This window comes from Dipteris shenzhenensis, chromosome 23 (assembly GCF_047967505.1).
Source record: "Dipteris shenzhenensis isolate YYH24624 ecotype China chromosome 23, Dip_SZ_1.0, whole genome shotgun sequence".
Taxonomy (NCBI): Eukaryota; Viridiplantae; Streptophyta; class Polypodiopsida; order Gleicheniales; family Dipteridaceae; genus Dipteris; species Dipteris shenzhenensis.
Window position 1 is genome coordinate 19,945,522 of NC_141618.1, and position 25,800 is coordinate 19,971,321.

General features: G+C 44.2%; 1 protein-coding gene across 1 annotated transcript in view; it reads left to right on the top strand.

The window, feature by feature from the left end:
• The window catches only part of LOC147887092 (uncharacterized), a 100,587-nt gene that overhangs the window by 13,702 nt on the left and 61,085 nt on the right, over positions 1-25,800 (top strand). The window contains exons 7-9 of the mRNA XM_087394170.1: positions 15,718-15,789; positions 18,591-18,662; positions 19,005-19,076. Coding sequence (XP_087250296.1) covers positions 15,718-15,789; positions 18,591-18,662; positions 19,005-19,076 — 216 coding nt within the window. The remainder of the gene's footprint in view (positions 1-15,717; positions 15,790-18,590; positions 18,663-19,004; positions 19,077-25,800) is intronic.

A 25,800-nucleotide genomic window follows, 5' to 3' on the forward strand; every position in this document is an offset into this window, starting at 1 on the left:
GAGTTGCAATAGAAGAGTGTGAAAGAGTACAACTCAATGAGAGAGAGATAAGGTTTTGTCCTAGTGACAAAACCTTAGTAGTCACTAACCATAGTTAGTGAACTAACTGCGGTTAGGGGGAAAAACCTCTTAAAGAGGGAAAAGTGCCCCTAACTAGCTTATTATATTACATTGGTCACTGCTGAATTATATTTATAATTCTAACACCCCCCTGCAGTGCCAATGTCATGTACAAGGCTGATCAATCACCAAACGGATATAAGTTCAGGGCACTGCGAAATGCCTCAAACTTTTCACGTGGTAGTGCTTTGGTGAAAATATCTGCAACGTTGTCATGTGTGGACACAAAGATCATACTGATCTCTCCTGCATGCAACTTCTCTCTGACGTAGTGATAGTGAACCTCAATGTGCTTCGTGCGAGCATGAAACACTGGATTCTTTGCCACTGCAATGGCACTCTGACTATCAGTGAGAATTGGAGAAGGACCCTCCAAAGATAGATGAAGATCAGCAAATAGACGTTGCAGCTAGACACATTTAATTGTTGCTGTGAAAGCTGCCCTGTACTCAGCTTCACATGATGAGGTAGCCACTGTAGATTGTTTCTTACTCAGCCAGGAAATGCAAGATTTACCCAAAAAGAAACAATTGCCACTAGTGGACTGCCTAGTATCATAATCACCAGCCCAATCTGAATCACTGTAGGCATGCATCTGCAAGTCACCCCCCCTAGGAAATAGCAAGCCAAAAGACTTTGTGCCCTGCAAATAACGGAAGGTGCGCTTAACTGCCTGCCAATGCATAGTTTTTGGGCTGTGCATGTACCTGCTCACCTGAGATACTGCAAATTGAATATCAGGTCTAGTGTTGCAGAGATATATGAGGCATCCAACAGCCTGACTGTAAAGTGTGGCATCAACTAATTCTCCTGCATCATGCATTGTGAGTTTCAGCCCCGGCTCCATGGGAGTGGCTATGGGCTTACACTCATGCATGTTAAATCTGTCCAAGAGTTTCTGAACATACTTGGACTGAGACATAATAGTGCCACGTCTCTCATGAGAGAACTGGATCCCCAAATAAAAGTGAAGCAGCCCCAAATCTGACATGTCAAAGTTGGTCTGCAAATCAGCTTTGAAATCTGCAATTTTGTCTTCATTGGACCCTGTGAGCAGTAAGTCATGGACATAAAGAAGGATGACTAAAATTTCCCCCCCATCCATGTTGATGTAGAGGGTGCTCTCAGTAGGACTATTGTGCAGCCCCTTGCTGGTCAAAAAGGCATGGATCTTAGCATACCATGCACGAGGGGCCTGTTTCAGCCCATAGAAAGCTTTGTTGAGCTTGCATACTTGAAGTGCATTTGCTGTAATTTCAAAGCCCGGAGGTTGTTTGACATACACCTCTTCCAGCAAGTCCCCATTTAAGAAGGCTGATTTTATGTCCAACTGATGAACATTCCAATCAAAATGTGCAGCCATTGCAATAACTGATCGGATGGTGGTCGTCCGGGATGTAGGAGCGAATGTCTCCTCATAATCTATGCTCTTTTTTTGAGCATAGCCTTTAGCAACCAGCCTTGCCTTATATCTGTCAATGGAGCCATCTGGCTTCCGTTTGACCTTGAAAACCCATCGTGTGCCAATGGCATTTTTACCCTGTGGCAAGTCTACAACATCCCAAGTCTGATTTTTTGCAATGGACTGCAACTCATCGTGCATGGCATTCATCCAATGCACATTGTCCTTTGCCTCTTCAAATGTGGCAGGCTCCTCCTCATCAAGAAGAGTACCTGCATATGCTGATTTCACTGAATTAGCACCTTCCATGTGCCTTGCTGCACTGCGAGTCCTGCCAAGTAATGGAGCATCAATTTTACTCTCCCTGAGAGTCTGTAACAGCCAGTTTGGGACTGTTTTTGCTGCATGTATGTCTACAATTTCTTGCTGCACCACCTGTTCCATTGCCTGTGGAGGGGGCAAGACATCCTGTGGCGGAACTAAAGCATCTGGAGGTTGCTGTAAATTCTGATTTGCATAAGAAAAATCAGCAGGGGAACCCAAGGTGTTATGCTCTAGCCGAGATAGCATGACCTCGGATAATATCGGTGGGCATTTTCTCTTAGATGACCAACTTTTGTAATAGTTAATGTGCGTAATTGAAATGGTCAAGAGAAGTAACTGCCAAGGTCCTAGGTGAGGGTGGAATGGCATTGACTAGGTAGTTCTGAGTGCTAAGGCCTAGGTGCACCTAAATGTGTAATAATGCCAAGGGGCAAGTGGGTTTTAATGTGCCCCAAGAGAGGGGTAAAAAGGTGCACCAAGTGGAGAGGCTAAATTGATGACATTTGGCAAGGAGAACTATCTAGGGAATTGAGGGTCTCATGGATAGGTATGAATGAAATAACGTATGTATCTGACGATCTACTATCCACGAGAAATTGGCTGGGTGGAACAATCGTATGCCATCGCCCGTGAGTTGTATCCACGTATGGAATAGAGCTACGTAAATTAGAGATAGAGTATATAATAGTTGGTATCAGAGCTCAAGGCAAGGAAGAGATCATGGGAAGAGCGACGAGCTAGGTGAGGCGTTGACGAAGAGGTCGACGGAAAGCTGACGTGCTGAATGGGAAAATGGCCACCGTGGCCTACGAAGGCTGTGCATGAGAAAGAAGCGTGGCTGTAGTTGTGGGCAGAGAAGAATCGATTTCAAGATCGATGAAGCAGTGAGAGGTGACGCGGGTCAATACAAGCAAGTCGATGGAAGCCCGTGAGGCGCTGCGCGATGGCCTGGGAGAAGAGATCGACGTGACGTGGATATTCGTCGGTGAAGGCGTTGGATCGTAATCAATGGGTTGCGGGACCTTCTTTAATCAGAGCATATTTTACCTTGTGCGATGTTGACGAACAACAGCGGCAGATTTAGGAGGTGGACGAGGATGAGCGCAGGGGACGTAGCGCAGCTGGCAATATACGATTTTGGAGCGGGATGATAGCCTACGTAACGTGAAGGCGTTACGTCAATTAATAGCCGCATATCTGATCTGCAGAAGCACCGCCTGCGAGGCATTCTAAGGCCTCTGCACAGCCTATTTGGAAGAGACTTCGAAGGGAAACTGTATGTCTCAGAACAGCAGCCGGGATCGTTGCGAAACAACCAGGGAGCCCTTTTTTTCCATGCAGTTATTTCTGTACCGTAGAAAAGAAAAGAAAAGAAAAAAAACCCTAGGAAAGTAGAACAGAGTGAAGGGTGTATATATTGGTTATTTGGGTTTTAGAAAAGACTGAAAAAAAAACCCCCCCCCCCCCCATCTTCCATTGTGGAACTATGGAGGCAGAAGGGCAGAATTCAAGGGTGAATCCTAGTGAGTCTAGAGTGCAGTCTACACAACAGATGTCACATCATGCAACACCTACATTGATTGGTAGGATTTCGATATTAGAGGATGCTTTACAGCAGATTATGAACCAGCAGCTTCAAGTGAATGCTGGTCAAAATGAGATCAGGGAGATGGTGCAAGCCTTGTCGGCTAGACCGTCTAGAACTGATAAGGGCAAAGCTCCAGCAGAGCCAGAGCCCAGTATACATTCCTTAGAGCGCGCAAGGGTCAAAGTGCCTAATATCGCTAATTATAGACCGGAGAAGTACGCTGGTCGGATGACCGAGCGCAGCTCTGATGTAATCGAGGTTTGGTTACACAAGTGGGAAGAAGCCTTCGCCATTTGTGAAATTAGATCCGATCTAAAGAAAATCCGCGAGGCCACACACCTGTTTATTGAGGCAGCGGACAGATGGTGGATAAAGCAACAGAAGGATCAAGTTGCTCCAACCACCTGGGAAGGGTTTAAAGCTGAATTCAAGAAACACTTTCTCCCACTTGATGAAGAATCCCGAGCTTGGGATGCTTATAGAAATCTTCGTTAGAGGAGTCTGTCAGTGGCAGAGTACACTGACAAATTCAGAGAATGTGTCATGAAAATAACAGACCCTCTCCCTATGTCGGTTCAGTTAAAAGACTATATCTATGGACTGAACGACAAGATCAAAATGGAAGTTCGGGCTAAGTATGTGACTACATTAGATGAATCTATCGCAGTAGCCCTGAACTATGAGGATGCCAGAGGCAGATCTGGTGGATTTGTGCAGGCAGGGACTCAGTATGAGTACCCGAAAAAAGGGGGATTTCCGAGGAAATGGGTTTCAAAGACAAGTGTCTGGCAGCCAAGTGGCCAAACCAAGCAGGTGAAGCCGGTTGAGGGACCAGTAAAAACAAGTACCACCGTTGGGGTGAAAAGGAAAATAACTCCAATGGCAGCCCGGGCTTGGTCAAAGTCCTCGTTGACCCCTGAACAAAAAGAGAAAGCTAGAAAAGAAGGATTGTGCTTCGGCTGCCTTCAGCGACATCAGTGGAAGGATTGTCCACTGAATAAAGACCGTCGCACGGCTAATATGATAATATCTGAATGCGACGTAGAAATGCAGGAGAGTCCCAATGCGGAACATATGCAGATGCAACTGGCGGGACCTTCTCAGAGGTTAGTGCCTTGTTTGTTATGTGTATCTGTTGCTAAGTTAGTGACGAATGCATCTGATAACATCCTATCTAAGCCCGCAGCAACGGGGTATACGGCCTTTAATGATACGGAGTTAATTAAAATGAAAGGGCAAGTGGCCAGTCATGATGTCATTGTGTTGTTTGACTCGGCGTCAACTCACAATGTGATTAACTCCAAGCTCGTGAAGAGGCTGAAATTAAAAACAAGTCCATCTGACTATGCGTATACAGTCAGGATGACAGATGGAAGTTCAACTGAAGTATGGGACCAAAGGGTTATCCAGTTGGAGCTTCGGATTCAGGACTATGCTGAGAAGCTTGATTTTGAAATGACCAAGCTTGCTCATGCAGATATAGCCCTGGGTATGGCATGGCATTCTAGGAAGAATCCAGCCATTGATTGGAAAAAGCACGTATATCAATTCAAGATGAATGATGTGCTTTATGTCTTGCGAGGTGAAAAAGATATACCTCAGGGGCCGTTGGTTTCCGTGATGGAAATCAGAAAAGCTCCAGTAGAGTTTTTATTCCTTTGCACAGCATCGGTAGAGCCGGTGGATGATTCTTCGGCTAGCACTGATGTTACGCAAAGTGGTGAGATGGCCAAGTTGGCTAATCTTATAACAGAGGAGTTCTCTGAATGTTTTAGGGATGAACTACCTTATGGGTTACCTCCAGAGCGGAAAGTTCAACATAAGATTGAACTGATCCCGGGGGCAGAACCTGTAAATAGACCTCCCTATAGAATGAGTTTTGCTGAAGAGGCGGAGGTGCGTAGACAACTGGAAGAATACCTCAAGTTGGGACAGATTCAACCAAGTTTCTCACCTTTTGCTTCGCCAGTGATATTAAAGAGGAAAAACGATGATACGTTCCGCCTCTGTATAGATTACAGAGCACTGAATAATATCACTGTTAAGCATAGGTATCCGATGGCTCGGATTGATGATTTGCTAGATGCATTACATGGAGCCGTGATTTTCAGTAAGATAGATCTTAAGTGTGGCTACCATCAGATCCGGATTAGAGCCGAGGATGTGCATAAGACCGCTTTCAGGAGCAGGTTTGGTCATTATGAGTTTTTGGTAATGCCCTTCGGACTTACCAATGCTCCAGCGACCTTCGTCATGCTTATGAATGATTTACTACGTCCGTATATCGGAAAGTTCGTAGTACATTTTATTGACGATATCTTGATATTCAGTAAAAGTGTTACTGAGCATCGTGAACACTTAAGGATAGTGTTCAGTACTTTGAGGAAAGCCAGTCTTTATATGAATAAAAAGAAAACTATATTGTGTATGGTTAGGCTTGAGTATTTAGGGTTCATAATTACTCCACAGGGGGTAGAAATGGATCCGAAGAAAGTGGCTGCGATACTAACTTGGCCAATCCCTCAGAGTCTGACCGCGTTGCGATCATTCTTGGGATTTGTCCAGTTTTATAGAAGGCATATCAAAGGATATTCCGGAATAGTATCGCCATTGACTGATCTGACCTCAGATAAAGTACCTTTTATTTGGGGACAGAATCAACAAGAAAGTTTTGACACCATAATACAAGCTGTGATCTCAGGACCGGTGTTAAAAATAGTTGATCCCCAGAAACCGTTGTTCCTAGAAACCGATGCAAGTCGCATTGCGGTAGGAGCAGTCCTCCTTCAAGAGGGAAGGCCAGTAGCCTTTGAAAGCAAGAAGCTTTCTCCCTCTCAAAGGAATTGGCCAACTCATGAATTGGAGTTGTATGCTGTTATCCATGCTTTGAAAACATGGAGGCATTATTTGTATGGTTCAGAGTTTTATGTGGATGTGGATCATGATACTCTGAAACATTTTTGTAAACAGCCTGACTTGAGGGGCCGCCAAGCTAGGTGGGCAGAGCTCATGCAGGAGTTTAATTTAACGATTCGGTACCGAAGAGGAAAAGACAATAAGGTGGCTGATGCGTTGTCTCGCATTATGCACAACCTGAGTTTCACGGTATTAGAGAGTGCTCTAATGACCGAGATAAGAGAAACTCAAAAAGTGGACGAGTTTGTCCAGAGCTTATGGCCTAAGGCTCATGTGTTAAAACCCGGGGAAAGTGAAAAGGATGACCTGGCATCCAGAAAAGGCCAAACTTATGCAAGATATATCATAAGGGATGGTATGCTAGTTAGAAATGGCAAGGTTGTAGTACCTGGTCAGAATGATCTCAGGCAGAGAGTCATTCGACAATGCCATGATAGCCCGTGTGCGGGACATCCAGGTGTCGAGAAGACATATGATCTCGTGAAGCGAGATTTCTTTTGGCCAAAGATGAAAAAGCATATTCATGAATATGTGACACGGTGTTTCTCGTGTCAGGTAAGCAAGGCCGAGTGGGTGAAGCCACTCGGACTTTTACAGCCCTTGGAAATACCACTAAGTAAGTGGGAGAGCATTTCCATGGACTTTATTGTAGGGCTACCTGCAACACAAGGAGGATATAATTCTATCCTTGTGGTGGTTGATCGTCTAACCAAGATGGCTCACTTCATTTCGACTAGAGAGTCTATTAGTGCCCCGCAAGTGGCGGATTTGTTCATTAGACATATATTTCGTCTGCATGGATTGCCTAGATCCATAGTGTCAGACAGAGATGTTAGATTTACCGGTCATTTTTGGACAGCGGTATTTGAGACACTAAGGACTGAGTTGGGAATGAGTAGTGGGGATCATCCTGAGACGGATGGTCAGACGGAGAGAGTCAACCAGACTTTAGAGGATATGCTGAGGGCATATGTGTCATTGAGGCAACATACATGGGACAAGTGGTTGCCATTGTTGGAGTTTGCCTACAATGATAGGAAACATTCCTCTACCGGGTTCAGTCCGTTTGAACTGAACTATGGTTATAGACCAGCCAATCCAACTATAGTTGGAGTACCTCAGAAAGTGCCTAGTGCCGCGAACTTTGTAGTTCAGATGCGGGAGATGCTAGCACTTGCGAGAGCTAATATCCGCCAGGCTATGGATAGAGCCAAGGTATATGCGGATGAAAATCGGTCTATAAGAGTATTTAAAGAAGGAGAAAAAGTTTTTCTCAGAGTTCCTTCGCACTCGAAGTCGTTGACTTCAGGAGAGTTTGCTAAGTTATCACCTCGATATTGTGGGCCGTGGTTTATTCTAAAGAAAATAGGCAGTGTAGCCTATAAATTAGAATTGCCACAGGGGTGTAAGGTGCACCCGGTTTTTCATGTTTCGCGCTTAAAGAAATTTTTGCATACAGGTGACTCACTAATCGAAGGTGTGGTTTTGTTTCAGGAGATAGAGGATATTGCAAGGCGCCAACCAACAAGAATCCTGGACCGAGGAACAATGCAGATACGAAATCGAAAGATACCCACGGTGTTGGTTGCATGGCATGGTCAGCCTCTATTGGAAGCTACCTGGGAATCCGTATACCAGTTACGGAGAGCGTTCCCAGATTTCATCATCGAGGACGCTGATACTTGAAGAGGGAAGGAATGTTATGCTCTAGTCGAGATAGCATGACCTCGGATAATATCGGTGGGCATTTTCTCTTAGATGACCAACTTTTGTAATAGTTAATGTGCGTAATTGAAATGGTCAAGAGAAGTAACTGCCAAGGTCCTAGGTGAGGGTGGAATGGCATTGACTAGGTAGTTCTGAGTGCTAAGGCCTAGGTGCACCTAAATGTGTAATAATGCCAAGGGGCAAGTGGGTTTTAATGTGCCCCAAGAGAGGGGTAAAAAGGTGCACCAAGTGGAGAGGCTAAATTGATGACATTTGGCAAGGAGAACTATCTAGGGAATTGAGGGTCTCATGGATAGGTATGAATGAAATAACGTATGTATCTGACGATCTACTATCCACGAGAAATTGGCTGGGTGGAACAATCGTATGCCATCGCCCGTGAGTTGTATCCACGTATGGAATAGAGCTACGTAAATTAGAGATAGAGTATATAATACAAGGCAATGGGTAGCAACCCCTCAAAGACATCCTCTGAAGACGAAGGCATTTGAAATTCAGCCTGAGTGTGAGCTGAATTTTCAGAAAATATCACATCTCTACTGACTATGATCTTGCGTGTAGCAGGATTGTAGAGACGGTACCCCTTGCTTTCTGCACTGTATCCAACAAATATGCACTTAATGGCTTTATCAGACAATTTGTGCCTAAATTCAACTGGCACATGAGCATAAGCAAGGCATCCAAAGGCTCGGAAGTGATCCACTGAAGGCTTTCTGTCATTCCAGACCTCATAAGGAGTTTTTGTTTTTAAAGCCTTAGTGGGAGCCCGATTCAAAATGTAATTGGCACACATCAAGCCCTCAAGCCAGAATTTGTGAGGCATGTGTTTGCTTTTCAGCATACATCTGTCCATCTCCATGAGGGTTCTATTTTTCCTTTCAGCTTTGCCATTATGCTGAGGGGTCAGCCTGACTGTGAGCTGATGCACAATACCCTTGCCTTTCAGAAAAGCATCAAATTCTGCAGACAAGTATTCCCCACCTCTATCTGTGCGCAATGTCTGTATCTTGAGTCCGGTTTCATTTTCAACCATGGCTGAAAAGTGTTTAAACACCGTGAACACTTCAGATTTGTGTTTCAGCCCATAAACCCAAGTAAAATTGGAGTAATCATCAATAAATGTAACGAAGTAGAGATGACCACCCAACGATGGAGTCCTCATGGGACCACAGACATCACTGTGTATAAGCTGTAATTTGCGGACAGCTTTAACTGAACCATCCTTCTTGAAGGGGAATCTATGCATCTTGCCTAAAATGCACCCTTCACAGGCATGTGGAGGAGGTATCTAAAGAGGTGGCAATGCATCAACCATGGAATACTTCTGAAGTGTCATCAAGCTGTTGTAATGCATGTGGCCATATCGGGCATGCCATAATTCTGCATTCTGCATGGCAGCTGTAGAGGTAGAAACTGCAAGAGCATGGGCTGCTCTTTTCTCAAAAATATCAAGCTGAAAAAGCCCACGCAGCAGAGTACCAGATAACCTTAAGGCATAGTCATCTTCCTGTCTCGGACAGCACAGTTGTCATCCTCAAAGATGACCTGAAATCCACCTCTATTAAGAGTGGACACTGAAAGAAGATTTTTGGTTATGCCAGGCACATATAAGACATCTGAAAGTCTGAAAATTGAGCCATCAATTTTCCTGGTCTGCTCTTCCTGAAGCAGAAGTCCTATCAACTCATGAAAAGTGAGAGGATTTGCACCCCCCCTCAATGATAAGTTCAGCGAGGTATGAAAGCTGAGATAAGACTCAGGAAGAGAATTTAGAGTGGTTGTAATCATCTCTGAATCAGGAATAATTTCATCTATATTTAACAATTGCTCTCTGAGATCCTGTAGCTTTGTGAGGTGGACTGACATGAAGTCACCCTCTTCCATATGTGTATTACTCAACTCTCTTTTCAAGAAAGATACCCTTGCATCATTCCGAGTTGTATACATGCTTTCCAGAATATCCCACGCTGCCCTGGAGGTCTTACACGACCGGATATGCGGAATGATAAATCTTTTCACCGAAAGAGAGATGCATGACAAAGCTAAGGCATCCCGTGAATCCCATCTCTTCTGCTCTGGAGTAGTGGCAGTTTTGTATTGACTATTATAGCCTCCACCCTGTAGCTGCACCACCAACTTGTCCTGCAGCTGCACCCTGTGCACGACCTCTTCCACCTCCTTGCTGGGGAGGGGTAGCAGGTGCAATATCTGCTGGTCGGATCTCACCCCCATTGACATAATCCCATAAATTGCGAGAAATCAGAATATTGCGTACCATGAAACTCCAGAGGGAGTAGTTGGTACCATCCAACTTGTCTTCCTGTGAAGACCACCGAACTGGAAGTCATTTTGATTTTGATGGGCCATATCTGAGAAAGAGATTGAAGCAGATACAAAACTGAATTCCCTTACTGGGAATGAAATGCACAATTCCCAAAAAACACAGCCAAGCACGGGCTGTAAATGCAACTCAGATTTCTGTACTTGCACTGTCAGAAATCTGTCCAAGCATCAAAAACTCTCCAGAATCTGCCAGAAGTGCTACAAAACATTCCAAGAAAGGCAGTATGAACTGAAAACTCCAAAAATTGCTCTCCCAACACAAAAGCCCCAAAATAGGCCTGAAATTGCAACCGGAAAGGGGCAAATTGATCAAAAGCCCCAAATGTTGCAAGAATTGCGCTCTGTCTGCAAAAGCCCCAAATTTCACTGCAAGATTGCAGTGTAATTACAAAATCCCCAAATTTCTTCAAGAAATTATACTGCAGAACTGAAAGCCCCAAATTTCGAGCTCGAAATTGCAACCAGAAAGGGGCAGAAGTACTGAAAGTCCCAAATTTTGCAACTTCAGCAGAAAGCCCCAAATTTAAGACAAAATCTGTAATTTTTGCTCCAAGTGTAGCTCCGAAACTACACAATGATTGCAATGTCTGCAACAAACAAAATGCCCCAAATGTACTCCCAGAAAACTGAGCCAAACAATGGCTATTTGCAAACAATGCCTGCAGAAATAAAACCCTGCACAGAAGGCCTGCAACAGAAGTGTACGGATAGTGAGCTGACAGTACGGAAGTGTCAGTGTACGGTCTTGTACGGATTTCGTACGTTGTACGGATGACCGTACGAATGTACGAAATATGGACGACTGGAGCTGTACGGAGTACGGACGGCGGGAGCTGTACGACGCTGTACGGCGCAGATCTGTACGGCACGCAAGTACAATACGGTGCTGGTACGGAACGTACGGATGGAGCTGTAGCAGTACGACAGGTACGGTGTGCAGAAACCAAGTGAAGGTTCCGTACAGTCGTATGGACTGTACGGACGAGGTGTAGCGGGTTGTAGCTGGAGCTCAATGGGGAAGTCGTAGGGGGCTGGATCTAATGCTCTGATACCAAATGTGAGAGAATGGTGAGTGAGAGAGAGCAAGAGAGAGTGAGAGCTGGAAGCTGAAAGCTGAGTTGCAATAGAAGAGTGTGAAAGAGTACAACTCAATGAGAGAGAGAGAGAAGGTTTTGTCCTAGTGACAAAACCTTAGTAGTCACTAACCATAGTTAGTGAACTAACTGCGGTTAGGGGGAAAAACCTCTTAAAGAGGGAAAAGTGCCCCTAACTAGCTTATTATATTACATTGGTCACTGCTGAATTATATCTATAATTCTAACAGGTAGCACTCAAAACTTCATGAGCCCCTAGTCCATCCAAGCTGTGAGGCTGCATCCCACTATCATAGATCAGGGAATTAAAGTGGTGGTGGCTAATGGTCAGCACTCCTATTGCAAGCAATGTTGCCCAGCCTCTAGGAGTCAATGATCTGAGTAGTACACATTTGTTGGTGATCTAATTATTCATGACATGGGCCCTATTGATGTGGTTTTGGGTTGTGAGTGGATGAAATCATTGGGAGAGTTCTCCTTGGTCTTGAACAGATGCTAATGAAGTTCCTAAGCCTATTACATTGGCTCGTTTCACTTCTCCTAAGTTAGCTCTCATATTTGCAAGAAGACTAAGCTAAGGATCTCAAAAGTGTTTGTGGCATCTATGCTTTACATCTAGCCAAAACACAAGAAAGTAATGGGCTGGAAGTTGAGGATAGGTGTTGGAAAGGTCACCTCCCCATTTGTAAGCCCCCATATGAGGAGAGCATGGGGGAGGGAGACGTAGGGCAGAAGATGCCCAGAGAAGAGAAAGGGAGGGGGCTGCCACATGGGCAGCACCTCACAGCCAAGAGAGAAGAGATGGCTGCCACATGGACAGCAGCAAGGTTGTCATGTGGGGCAGCACTGCCCAAGACATACCTGGACATGGCACCACTGTACGGATCAGTATGGACTGCTGCAGGGCAGTGTACAGCAGGTGGCGGGGCAGCACAAGAGCCTGGCAGAGGCACGAAAGGTGGTGGGACAGGCCAGGACCTGTACGGACAGGTACGGCCCCTACACAGCAGCATGGTGGGTGTCTACAGGCAGGGACATGACCTGCAAGCAGAGCTGGCACATGGCGCAGCATAGCAGGAGCAGAGGCGTGCCTTGTGGGCAGGATTGCGACCTGCAGAAGGGCCTGGAAAAGGGTGGGACCTATGGGCTGGACCCCGCACTGGAAGGGGCCAGCAAAGGGCCCTAATGGGGCTGGTTGGGCTGAGCCAACCAGGTCGGTTGGGCTCCAGCCAACCAGATCGGTCCAGTCGGCCCAGTTAGGGCTGGCTGGTCGGTCCATTTGAAAGGGGCCTTGTGCCCTATAAAAGGAGAGGCCTTGGGCCTCATAAATCATCCAACATTCAGCAAGAGCAGGAGCAGACAGGAGCAGCCAGAAGCCACTCCCTTGGGCCTCACACTGGGGGTGAAGGAGAGTGGAAGGTGTGCTGCAGACTGAGTTCCCTAGAGGCTGGACCTTGGCTGTCTTCTAGGGCAGCGAGGTGTTGTAATCATCAGTATACATCTTCTGGAGCAGCCAGTCACAAGCAGTAAGGAGCAGCAGGAAACCTACTCTTGGAGCCTATTCCCGGAGGACCAGGAGAGAAGGAAGAGCTGCAGACTGAGCTTGGAGGGCTTCCTACCTAGGCTGACATTCAGGGCAGCAAGGTTGAGAAGAACACTCTAGACAGAGAGTCTACATTTGCTCGAGGTGGAGCACGTGGGCTCAGAGATCTATAAGTGCTTGACATCTAGCAGGAGAACCTTTTGGTATTGTATCCTGTCCTACTTTGTGGACGGACGGAAATATAAAGTGTTGCTTCTATATTTGTCTCGTAGCATTGTCTATTTACTGGCTTGCACATCTATGCACATAAGTTTAAGAAGTTTGTGATTCCACACCCCACACCACACTGTGTGAGCTTGTGGGCAATACTATCAGTCTTCCGCTGTGTGTACCCTCTGTTGAGTAATTTCTAACAATAGGGACATGGAGGAGTTACTTACGCAGTTTTCATATGTATTTGCTGATCTACCCCAACATCTTCCACCCAAGAGGGACATTGGCCACTCTATTGTGCTAGAACCAGGGTACAAGCCTGTGAACAAAGCACCTTATAGTCTCTCAAGGGCAGAGAGGGAGGAAGTGGCAAAGCAAGTCAAGGAATTTTTGGACAGAAATTTCATAACCCACAGCTAATCTCCTTTTGCTTCCCCCATAGGTTGGTGAAGAAGAAGGATGGTTCCTATAGAATGTGTATTGATATACAGATTTGAAAAAATCCACTATGAAGAACTGCTTCCCTATTCCCAGGATTGATGACCTTTTGGATGAGCTGAAGGGGGCTAAGCTTTGCACAAAGATTGATCTCAGATCAGGGTATCATCAGATAAGAATGAAGGAGAAGGATGAGCCCAAAACTGCTTTCAGGGCTGAAAGGGGTTGCGGTGATGGCCTTCGGTCTTACCAATGCTCCTGCAACTTTCCAAGCCCTTATTGACCAGATCCTACAGCCTTTTCTCTACAAATCTGTTCTGGTTATTTTTATGATATATTAATCTACAACGAGTCCAAGGAAGAGCATTTATTCCAAGTAAGGCAAGTTTTGGAAGTGTTGAGGGCACACCAAGTATTTGCCAAGGCCTGCAAGTGTACCTTCATGGCAGATGAAGTTGAGTATCTGGGCCATTTGGTAAGAAGCCAAAGAATAAGGCCAGATATCAATAAAGTAAAGTGTGTAAAGGATTGGCCCACACCCACTAATACTACACAACTAAGGGGATTCCTTGGACTAGCATCCTTTTACAGGAGGCTCATTGAAGCTTTTGCAGAAACTGCTGCACCTCTTACTGACCAGCTTAAAAAAGAGGCCTTCTATTTGCAGAGAAAAGCTTCCAGGAACTCAAGGATGCCCTGACATCAGCACCCATCTTTGTATGCCCTGAATTTTCCCAGCCCTCCACTATTGAGGGTGATGCTAGTGGAGGTGGCATTGGGCTGTTCTTAAGCAGAGCCATGGGGTCATAGCCTATTAAACCCGTAAGTTGGATGATAAAGAGTCAAAGTACTACATTTATGACCAATATATTCTTGCTATCCTACATGCAATTAAGAAATGGCATCACTACATTTATGGCAGCCATTTTAAGGTCAAAACTGATCACAAAACTCTCAAATGCTTCCTATCTCAGACCCAGCTATCTCCTAAGCACAGAATTGGTTATCCATTGTGCAAAACTATGATTTAATATTGTGGCAGACTCACTTTCCTGGATTGGGCAATGGGCCTCTACTTTATCCTCAATTTCTGAGATTTACAAGGGCTGGCTCCATGCGATTCAAGAGGAGTACCTCTCAGATTGCTGCTATATTCCAGGCTTTGCAAAACACTGACTGCCAAGACTACCTCAACTTCAGTTTACACAATGGCTTACTGTGGTACAATGGCAGAATATTTCTTGTTGAGAATTTCACTTTAAGCTGCTGGTTCTGCAGGAATTGCACTCATCTCCTATGGCTGTTCACATTTTTATTGTTCTGGCCTTTTCATCTTCCTTGAACTTGATTGTGCTATTAGTGTGTGAACTGTAGGGGATGATTTCAATCAAAGACACTCTGGTATTTTGGTATGTGATGTTTTGCTCTTGGGTACAAAGGCTCATGCTGTATACATGAGTGGTTTGATGGAATAATTTTAATAGTTGATCACTGCAGCGCATTGCTACACTTCCTTAGTGTAATGATATTTTGTTTGACAATGATTATATCCTATTGTTGGAACTTTAAAGAATTTTTTCGTGAAGGGACTCTCCTATTTTTCTTCATGGGAAGCAAGTTTTTTTTTTTGTGATACTATATTCTACTTCAGTAACTATGAGGCTGCCAAGAAACAGTAAAGGCTTTTTGCAAGCAGACCAAGGCAAAATGTAATCTTGGCACGTCTCAAGGCATGCCAACTACTTTTATAATAGGAGGGTCATCAAATATTTTTGGGTAGATCCATATCCATCAAGACTGTTGATGAGACAATGGTGTACTTCATATACTGGTTGTTGTGTGGCTGATGTCTCCCATGAAGTATCTGAGCTTTTTGGGTTATCCCTTTCAACTTCTAAAAACAGGCAGAAAGGGAGCTGTTTCTCTTTCTTTCCTTGTGATCAGGTCTGATGGCTGTAATTTCTGCTGGTTCTGTGCTCATAGGCATGCCGCCATACTTTTGATGCAGGCTTGGTCAATCTACGAGAGTTGCAAATATCCCGAAGTAAAGTTACGGACTCGGGGGTTGCTTTCCTTAAAGGTACTACCATTTGACTACCAAAGTCCAAAATAGGGGCTGATGTTTCCTCTGGTCTTTGGTTAATGCTTTGCTTATATGTATTTGAAGAGATATCATAAAGTGCTTTCCAAACACAAAATTTTTGCATCTCATTATAAGCAAGTGACTATATTGTTACTTTCCTGCTGGTTGGGACTTCAACGAGAGATTCTTTTCTGCCAGTGCCAGTCGCGATCATGATTGTGTTTGTCTGTCCTACAGCAGCAGATTAATATGGATATTTGAATTGTATGCACTCGCGTGGATATATGTGCATATATGAGAGCACAAATTTATGCTACCCAGTGATACTATTTAGATTTCAGTGCTAACCATTGTCACGGCTGAGGCTGCCCTTCATCTCTAGGGTGCTGACAGAAATTAGTACAAAGACCTTTGTGTAAATGGATGCTCGCTTGTGTGTGAGAGAGAGAGAGAGAGAGAGAGAGAGTATGTGTGAGCGCTATTTTTATTGTGGTCAACACCCATCGCTGGGGGCGCTGATGACGTCGGTCGGGATGTTGTAGTCTCTAGTCCTTGCTATGCGTGATAAAATTTATGGCTTTCACCTTGTGTTTGTCATGAGATTGAAACTGCACCATTTGTTGTGTTTTTAGAGGATTTGTTTGGGCATGTTCCGGGATTCATCTAGATATATATATCTGCAATGCAGAGTTGGTGATTTGTAATCTCATGGATGATTTCATGAGATTCTGCTTAAACTTAGAAGTTGGTTTGGGTATGCATATGGAGGCATCTAGACGTATATTCTGTAGTAAATACCCTTTGTGCATGGCACACATTTTTCTGAACTTGTCACATGAATGCAAGCAATGTGACAAGTTCAAACATAGGGGGTTGCTTTCCTTAAAGGTACTACCATTTGACTACCAAAGTCCAAAATAGGGGCTGATGTTTCCTCTGGTCTTTGGTTAATGCTTTGCTTATATGTATTTGAAGAGATATCATAAAGTGCTTTCCAAACACAAAATTTTTGCATCTCATTATAAGCAAGTGACTATATTGTTACTTTCCTGCTGGTTGGGACTTCAACGAGAGATTCTTTTCTGCCAGTGCCAGTCGCGATCATGATTGTGTTTGTCTGTCCTACAGCAGCAGATTAATATGGATATTTGAATTGTATGCACTCGCGTGGATATATGTGCATATATGAGAGCACAAATTTATGCTACCCAGTGATACTATTTAGATTTCAGTGCTAACCATTGTCACGGCTGAGGCTGCCCTTCATCTCTAGGGTGCTGACAGAAATTAGTACAAAGACCTTTGTGTAAATGGATACTCGCTTGTGTGTGTGTGTGAGAGAGAGAGAGAGAGAGAGAGAGAGAGAGTATGTGTGAGCGCTATTTTTATTGTGGTCAACACCCATCGCTGGTGGGCGCTGATGACGTTGGTTGGGATGTTGTAGTCTCTAGTCCTTGCTATGCGTGATAAAATTTATGGCTTTCACCTTGTGTTTGTCATGAGATTGAAACTGCACCATTCGTTGTGTTTTTAGAGGATTTATTTGGGCATGTTCCGGGATTCATCTAGATATATATATCTGCAATGCAGAGTTGGTGATTTGTAATCTCATGGATGATTTCATGAGATTCTGCTTAAACTTAGAAGTTGGTTTGGGTATGCATATGGAGGCATCTAGACGTATATTCTGTAGTAAATACCCTTTGTGCATGGCACACATTTTTCTGAACTTGTCACATGAATGCAAGCAATGTGACAAGTTCAAAATAGGGGGTTGCTTTCCTTAAAGGTACTACCATTTGACTACCAAAGTCCAAAATAGGGGCTGATGTTTCCTCTGGTCTTTGGTTAATGCTTTGCTTATATGTATTTGAAGAGATATCATAAAGTGCTTTCCAAACACAAAATTTTTGCATCTCATTATAAGCAAGTGACTATATTGTTACTTTCCTGCTGGTTGGGACTTCAACGAGAGATTCTTTTCTGCCAGTGCCAGTCGCGATCATGATTGTGTTTGTCTGTCCTACAGCAGCAGATTAATATGGATATTTGAATTGTATGCACTCGCGTGGATATATGTGCATATATGAGAGCACAAATTTATGCTACCCAGTGATACTATTTAGATTTCAGTGCTAACCATTGTCACGGCTGAGGCTGCCCTTCATCTCTAGGGTGCTGACAGAAATTAGTACAAAGACCTTTGTGTAAATGGATGCTCGCTTGTGTGTGTGTGTGTGAGAGAGAGAGAGAGAGAGAGAGAGAGAGAGAGAGAGAGAGTATGTGTGAGCGCTATTTTTATTGTGGTCAACACCCATCGCTGGTGGGTGCTGATGACGTTGGTCGGGATGTTGTAGTCTCTAGTCCTTGCTATGCGTGATAAAATTTATGGCTTTCACCTTGTGTTTGTCATGAGATTGAAACTGCACCATTCGTTGTGTTTTTAGGGGATTTGTTTGGGCATGTTCCGGGATTCATCTAGATATATATATCTGCAATGCAGAGTTGGTGATTTGTAATCTCATGGATGATTTCATGAGATTCTGCTTAAACTTAGAAGTTGGTTTGGGTATGCATATGGAGGCATCTAGACGTATATTCTGTAGTAAATACCCTTTGTGCATGGCACACATTTTTCTGAACTTGTCACATGAATGCAAGCAATGTGAAAGGCACTTGTGCATTGAACATTGTCATGTTTTTTTGATAGACGAGAGCACTGGCCATTGTTTTTTGTTCTGAACTGATACAGTAGTCTTCGAAACTGTATGTGTACTTACATTTTGGAGATTATGTAGGCCTGAAGCAGCTTCAGGTCCTGCATATGGAGGGATGCCATGTGACAGTGGCTTGTATGGAAACTATTTCAGGTGTGTAGTTTCATTCCCAATACATACCTTTGTGAAGTTTACCCATATAAAGAAATGCTTTATGTCTAACGTAATAGAACACATGTTAACAAAAGTAAAGGAACTTAAGGAGAATGTAAAGTAAACCATAATTGATAAAATTTATTGGTTAAAAGATAGCAATTATATAGCGCTCTTAAAGTTGTGAGAATTTATTTTGCTAGAGTTCGATTTATATTGTTTAGGGCAAACCTCTTATATATAATACAGGTTGGGGTTTTAAAAAGATTTTGACATATATATCTTTGAACAATCTTCACTGTGCAATGCCCTTCTGATCATCATTTCAGTACCTTATTACAGGTCTGGTTTCTTTAATATCCCTTAATATCAAGTCTTGTGGTATACCAGATCATGGATGCCAAAAAGTAGCAGGTATGTCAAAATATTATTTGTGCATGTTTCCCACTGAAATGAAATTTCTGTGTATATTTTCAAATGTAGCATGTGATCTGGAGGGTGGGCATGTTTGTAGGCTGTATTGATTTCTACTTCAGGGGTTGCTGACCTCAAGATGCTGGAAGATATTGGAAGTCAAATGAATTTCTAAGCAATTTAGCATTAATAATTTGATATCACTGACTGTGGAAGTATATTGATGATGACTGCAAATGTTTTTATTCAAAGTTTTCCCTTGCAGACTTTATATGGGCTCTGTTTTTTCTTTTATTTTCTGTGTAGATTTTTGGACTTTAGAACAACAAAAAATCTAAATTTGTACGATTGGATATATTCCAGTCTTACAAAGGTATATATAAAGAGTGCATGCACATGTGCAATTGTGCAATTCATGCGGGTGCTGTCTAACCATTCAAACGCTTGAGGAAGGACTACACGACCGAATGCATCAGGAGAAAATGTTTCCACGGCTCATGACCAGGAGTGTCTGAATTGATAATGTTAAGCCCTCCCCCTTGGGTTGGAAGAACTAGAGTCTACTGAGTCACTCTCGCTTTGCATCTGAGGACACCCATGAAGTCTGCTTCAAGGGGAGTTCCTGAGAGGCTCTTAAGTTGTGCAATGCAGTCCCTAGAGTAGCACCAGCAGGAGCAGGCAAACCAAGCAGTAGCCAACATTACCTGGTTGATGACTACTACTTGTAGAAGCAAGATCCAGCTTGGTGAAGCTCCAAAAGAGGAGTTTCTTCGTGATTCTCTCAAAAACACGAGCAAATTGTTGTGCAGGGGAAATTCCAATGCCCACATGAAATCCGTGGATAAACCTCTCTGAACCCAAAGGAACCCTAATTGGTAGAGTCCTAATTGCTGATCCAAAAACTATTGGACTTGTGCTAATTAATCAGACCTCTTGTTGAAGGCCAAAACAAATCCAAAGCTGTCTTGAAAGGGGCAAGTATATGAGAAGAGGCATCCAGAAAAGACAGCCATATCATCTGCAAGCTCACTATCGAGCAACTTCTCTTCTGTCTAAGGGGGAGTCTCAAACCCAAGAGGTTAGACTGGGATCTAAGAAAGACACTCATGGCCTCTACCACAAATAAGTGTAAAGAGGAGTGAGCGGGAATCCCTGTCGGACTGATCTAGATATCTGAAATGTGTTCCCTTTGGAGCCCCTGAGAACTTGACTACGGGCTGATCTATATAGTGATGATCCCCCCAAGGGTCAGAAAATCCAAAATGCAGCTATGCACCCTCCAAGTAACCCAATCTACTTTGTCATAATATTTCTCAAATTCTTAGGGTAGAATAGCAATTTCCTTACCTCCATCTCATATTGAGGCCTCCCCGAATGAGGAAACTTTATAAAAAAGTTTATGGTCTATCATGAAAGTGCACTATATGATGGAGTTTATGGTTTTCAACCTTGTGAGTGACTATCATGAGATTGAAACTGCACTATGTTGTGTTTTTAGAGGATGAGTTTGGGAATGTTCTTGGATTCATCTAGGTATATATATATTTTTAGAGGATGAGTTTGGGCATGTTCCTGGATTCATCTAGATATATACTGCTTCCATGCACAATGCTAATCTATGTATCTTGGATAAAATCAGGAAGTAAGGGATACAGCTGTAGGTTGATCTCCTTTGCTAAAATTTTATGAGTTGTGCCCAAAAGTGTAATTGGCCTCCACTGCATGATCAAATTTCTGATGAGACCCTAGGTAATTGAAAAAGGCATAAATCTAGAATCCCGTATGCTCTGCAAAGATGAAGTATCACAATCACCAAGTGTCCTCCTAAGAAGAAAGGAGTCAACCCATCCAAATTAGGGAATTTATGCTTATGCAGGGCAATAACGCAGTCCCGACTTCCATATTGGTACAAGCTGCATCTAGTGAAATCCTCATATCTGAAGTTACCACCAAGGGACCAACCTAGCAACCCTCAACCTGGCTCTCTCTCTCTCTCTCTCTCTCTCTCTCTCTCTCTCTCTCTCAGGTGTATCAGGGTCTAACGTGAGAAAAGAAGCATAGTAACCAGTGACAATTTGCATGATGGTCTGTGGATCAGACTGCCAAGTACTGTTAGAGTCAATTAATCATGAGGTACTTTTTTTGCCATGTCTAAGGCCAAGAGCAGAGAAAAAGTGTTTACTGTCTCTACCCCCGATCTGAATCCTGCGCATGGTAACGGAACTCAGCCCTCCATTCTAGTATACATGCATCTGTATAGACTGTACAATGGCCATGCATTGCACTGACTGAGGGAGGTTGGTCTGAGGCCAAAGGCTAGGGAGGGAAGCTACAGGATGTAGGGGGTCGTGGCAGTAGGGCAGGGAGCAGCAGTGCTGAGCGATTGATGACCTTGGCAGTGCTAGTGATTGAGAAACGTTCTCCGATCTCCAATTGGGTTACAATGTGGCATCCTTAAGGTGGCGCTAGAGCAGGGTTGTTTAGATGGAGCAAGAACTTGCATGGACGAGTGTGCGAACTAGGTGGTAGTCTGCAAGAATGAGGGTGAACTAGTCTGCAAGAGTGAGGGTGAACTAGAAGCTACTCCAAAAATCTAGAAAGCATGGATTAGTTCAGTGAGTAGATCCCTCTTTACTTACATTTAAATTTATTAATTTTAGGGAGCCAAACTCTATGATTGAACCAACTTTTTAACTTAAATTAGAGATCTTAGAATTTACCCAAGGGAATTGTATCATGCGCTCGTAACTACAGTTTACCATACATTAATGGTCTAGAATCTGCCTCACAGACCCTCTATTATCCCATTCTTGCCAAGGCTACAAACCAGTGAGCAGGACCTTGTATTTAGTGTGCATGCTGATATAATTATCAGATGGAGGGTGATCTGGCTACAGTCTTTGTTTGACTGTGAGAGTAGTCTTTGTATGTCATGGCATCGCCATGCTACAATGGCCATCCAACTGAATGCCAGCCAGGTAGGGCATGCCATGCCAACAGTTCAGGGCTCAGACGACGATAGAGCAGGGTATGTGGCAGCCGTACAGCAGGACTGGTTAGCCGAGGTGCCATTTTCTCGGATGGCTGGAACAGATGCCCAGCCGGCAGATCAGGTAAATGACATCATGAAGGGCCTCCTTCATAGTCGGCAGTGAACAGGAGCAGCCAAAGGTTGACCAGCTGTCGGCCACATCAGCCATTGGCCGACTAGAATCTAGATGCCACATCCTCAAGGTTGGACAACAACAGAGGGGGTTGGCCCACCAAACAAACCAGGTTGGCCCCTGCTTTGGTGTGTCCAGTTCCAGGGGAGGCTGGACTTAAGCAACCTCAGCCCTCATTCAAGGGCATCAGTGAATATTCAGCCCTTGGGCCAGCCTCCGCAGCGAACATTGCTTCCCACCCCCTTAGGGTCTTATATGGAAGTAGTTCTGAGCCTTCAGCCATAAACACCCTAGCTTCCATTGTCAGCAGTTCCAGAGGATGTAGATGTTGTATTCAGCCGTGTTCATTGAGGGAAGCCAACAGTTGAATTCAGATTCCATCGGTGATTGCCAAGACCAATAGTAAATAAAGATAGTACTCGGCGTCCTCTCTATGTGACAGCCCAGACTCTTCATCATAGCTTGTTTGAAATAAGCCATGAAAAAGCTTCAGAACGACAAAGACAAGGATGAGGAGAGCCTCTAAGCAAAACTCGAGGTGGGAAATACTTGTGAGGTGGGAAATACTGTCCCAATCATAGCCAAGCTGTTCAATGAAACGTTTTGTCAAGGCTTTTCGACCTCCTAGACCACAAACACGATTATACCCATCAACAAGGCAGGGGATCCCATGGACGCAATAACTATTGGACTATCATGGTGGCCATGTCATGGCCAAGGTATATGGATCAGCTCTTGAAATAAAATTAGTAAGCATGCTGACAGCATGGGCTTGCGAGCTCTGGGGTAGGCAGGTTTCAGACGGGATTGTTCCACATTGGATCCTATCTTCACTTTGGAGGCGAGATTTCAGTAACGGAAAGTGTTTTGCTGCTTTGTGGACTTTTGGAGGGCCTTCAAATATATACATCGGGCTTGACTTATCTCTTAAATTTGAGCCTCGGATATGACACACGATGTTATATGGGCAATAATGGCTCGCTATGAGAGGGTGCCCACAGAGTGCGCACTACACAGGAGATGGACCAGGAGTGAGCAGCACCATTGGGGTGAAGTAGGGTCACCCCTCTCCCCCACCCTCTTCGGCCTCTACATAGATAAGCTGGCGACACAGTAGGGGGGCGTGGATCAATCCTGGCACAACTGGTCATACCCATCCTACTATATGTGGTTGTTGATGTGCTGATATCTGACAGTGCAGAGGGGCTACAGTTCTAGAAAATAGAGATGGAGGTTACTTGCTGTAGCCAATACTCCTGCAGTGGAAGATTGTGAGCAGGCAGTTAATGAACCGTGCATGTGAAGTTGAAACAATAAATAAGCATTGCTCCAAAGATGGATAAAACCTTGTACAAAGGTGTGCACAGTATGCCACCATCTAGCAGATAAGGTACTGCCTAGATATGGATGCTTGGCTTCACAAAACGTTCTCCTATCTCCCCTTGACAAGCCTGTGTGCTCTCCAAGTACTGAGGAGATGCCCTTCAAACAGACCTTGTCGCTTCCGTCTGCAGCCTATGGTGATGTATTGTTGTGTTGTGTTCCTTGACCTCCTTGCTGCTTCCATCTGCAGCCAGTGGATGAGACCCTGAATGTGTCTTGCAATCCACTGCTCTTGACCCTGGAAGGTGATCTGCAGACTAGATCGCTGAATCCTTGGGCCTCCCTGCTGCTTTGTATGACTCCTGGCCTCCCTGCTGCTCTGCAATGGAGCCTGTTGTGAGGCTTTGTGAATGAGTGTAAGAGCCCAATGCTAGGGCCCTTTATAAAAAGCTACAACCTCTTTTAGTGTGGCCCGCTTTTTCCTGTGGCATAGTTTCTCCTTCTTGATTTGCATAAGGGCTATTGCTTGAGTCGTCTCACAGGGATTAACGGCTCCACTGTTGTAGCGGGGAGTCATTCATGCCTTTCTTGAACATGTCCAAAAGCTCGAGTCCTAACCACCCCTATTAGAGCTCTATAGCAGGCCCTTAATTGTGTTAGTAACAATTAATTGATGAATCATCACATCAACTAATCCCTACTCAACTACGCTTGATATACAAACAATAAAATACACAATACTTCCAATTGCAATAGCACCAGGTTAACATGAAATCACCCATGACACTATCAATCTAGCATGGAAAAACATGGATAGACTTCTTTGTGCAACACCTCAATCCGTACCCTTGCATTGTCTCTCCATTTGATACCTCAATCGGTACCTTCGCAATGTATCCAATTCATATATCATCCCTAGCAAGGAAAATATTTATGGAAAATATATGTTTATAACATGTTTACTCGAAGTCACTTCTTTTTGACTCTCTAGTTCGACTGACAGCTGTATATGCAAGTACTTTCTAGGTAGTGGATCTCCGAGACGATGATTGGACTTGATTTTGAGAGGTTACAGGTCATAATGTTATCATACATGATGTAAGAAAAGAGATGTATTCCACATAACATTGTTAAGGCAGAGACCTCTCTACTTGGATTAAGCTAGACAGTTTGGATGGACTGATGGAGGTGAACAGAGACTATTGTGGAGGGCCCTCTCATCATCTATGCAGCTTGTAGGAAAGGGAGAGGAGAGTGCTGTTACGTACGAGTATCCAGATTATTTATCATTTATTGCCATACTAGTAGTTATCCTAGTTGTGGCCTTGCATCATACAAGTGCCACAATCACCCTCGTCAGTCGTGCCTCTGATCTTGTGAGCATGGAGGGAAGGTCCCTAAGCCTGATCTGTGCCTCAACTCATCGGCGAGTCCACTGGTTCTCTTGCTATATCCTTGAATCCGCCGTCTCCTTGAGGCCTACTGATCTGTGCTTTTAAAAAACAGTGATTATGCTCCGAGTCGAGTGTAGCTGTCCACTGCGATCTTGCCTGTATGTCATGAGCAGATAGATGGTCCTTGTGTCGGACGGCCTTATGAATGAAAGTCGCTAGGCATCTCTAATTTGGGTATGACAAGAAATTGGATAGGGGTCTGAAACCATAGCCGACCTCAAATCTCGTAATATACAGGGCATCTGAAAGTGAAGTGCTCCTCCGATTTGATCTCCTACCGATCGCATAAAGTATACATGCAATCCTCTCTAGGTATGTCCTTAGGCCGCCCACTCTCAATGCGAAGTCGGCGTCATGAGACACGGAACTGCTTGATCGAGATCCTCAAGGAGTGGGGGAGGTGGATCTGTGTATATCCTGGACCCTAGTGAGTCAATGCCCTTTTTTAAAATCCGCAAGCGTTGGTCCTTGTAGGAGGTAAGCTTCATAGGAAATCTCGTTGGGTGCCAATGAGGTCCTAAATGTGGATAGCTATAAGATCCTCTCGGATAACTAGTTTCACCTTGTGATATGTGGGTGGGATAAAGGGGGCCTCCTATACTAAAAGGGAGGTAATCTATCCATATGGAGCCCCAAACTCTCAAACCATCAGTGTGCACGCACGCACGCACGCATGCATACACGCATACGCACATGTACATACATACATACATGATACATACATTCATGTGTGTGTGTGTGTGTACACACACACACACACACACACACACACACACACACACA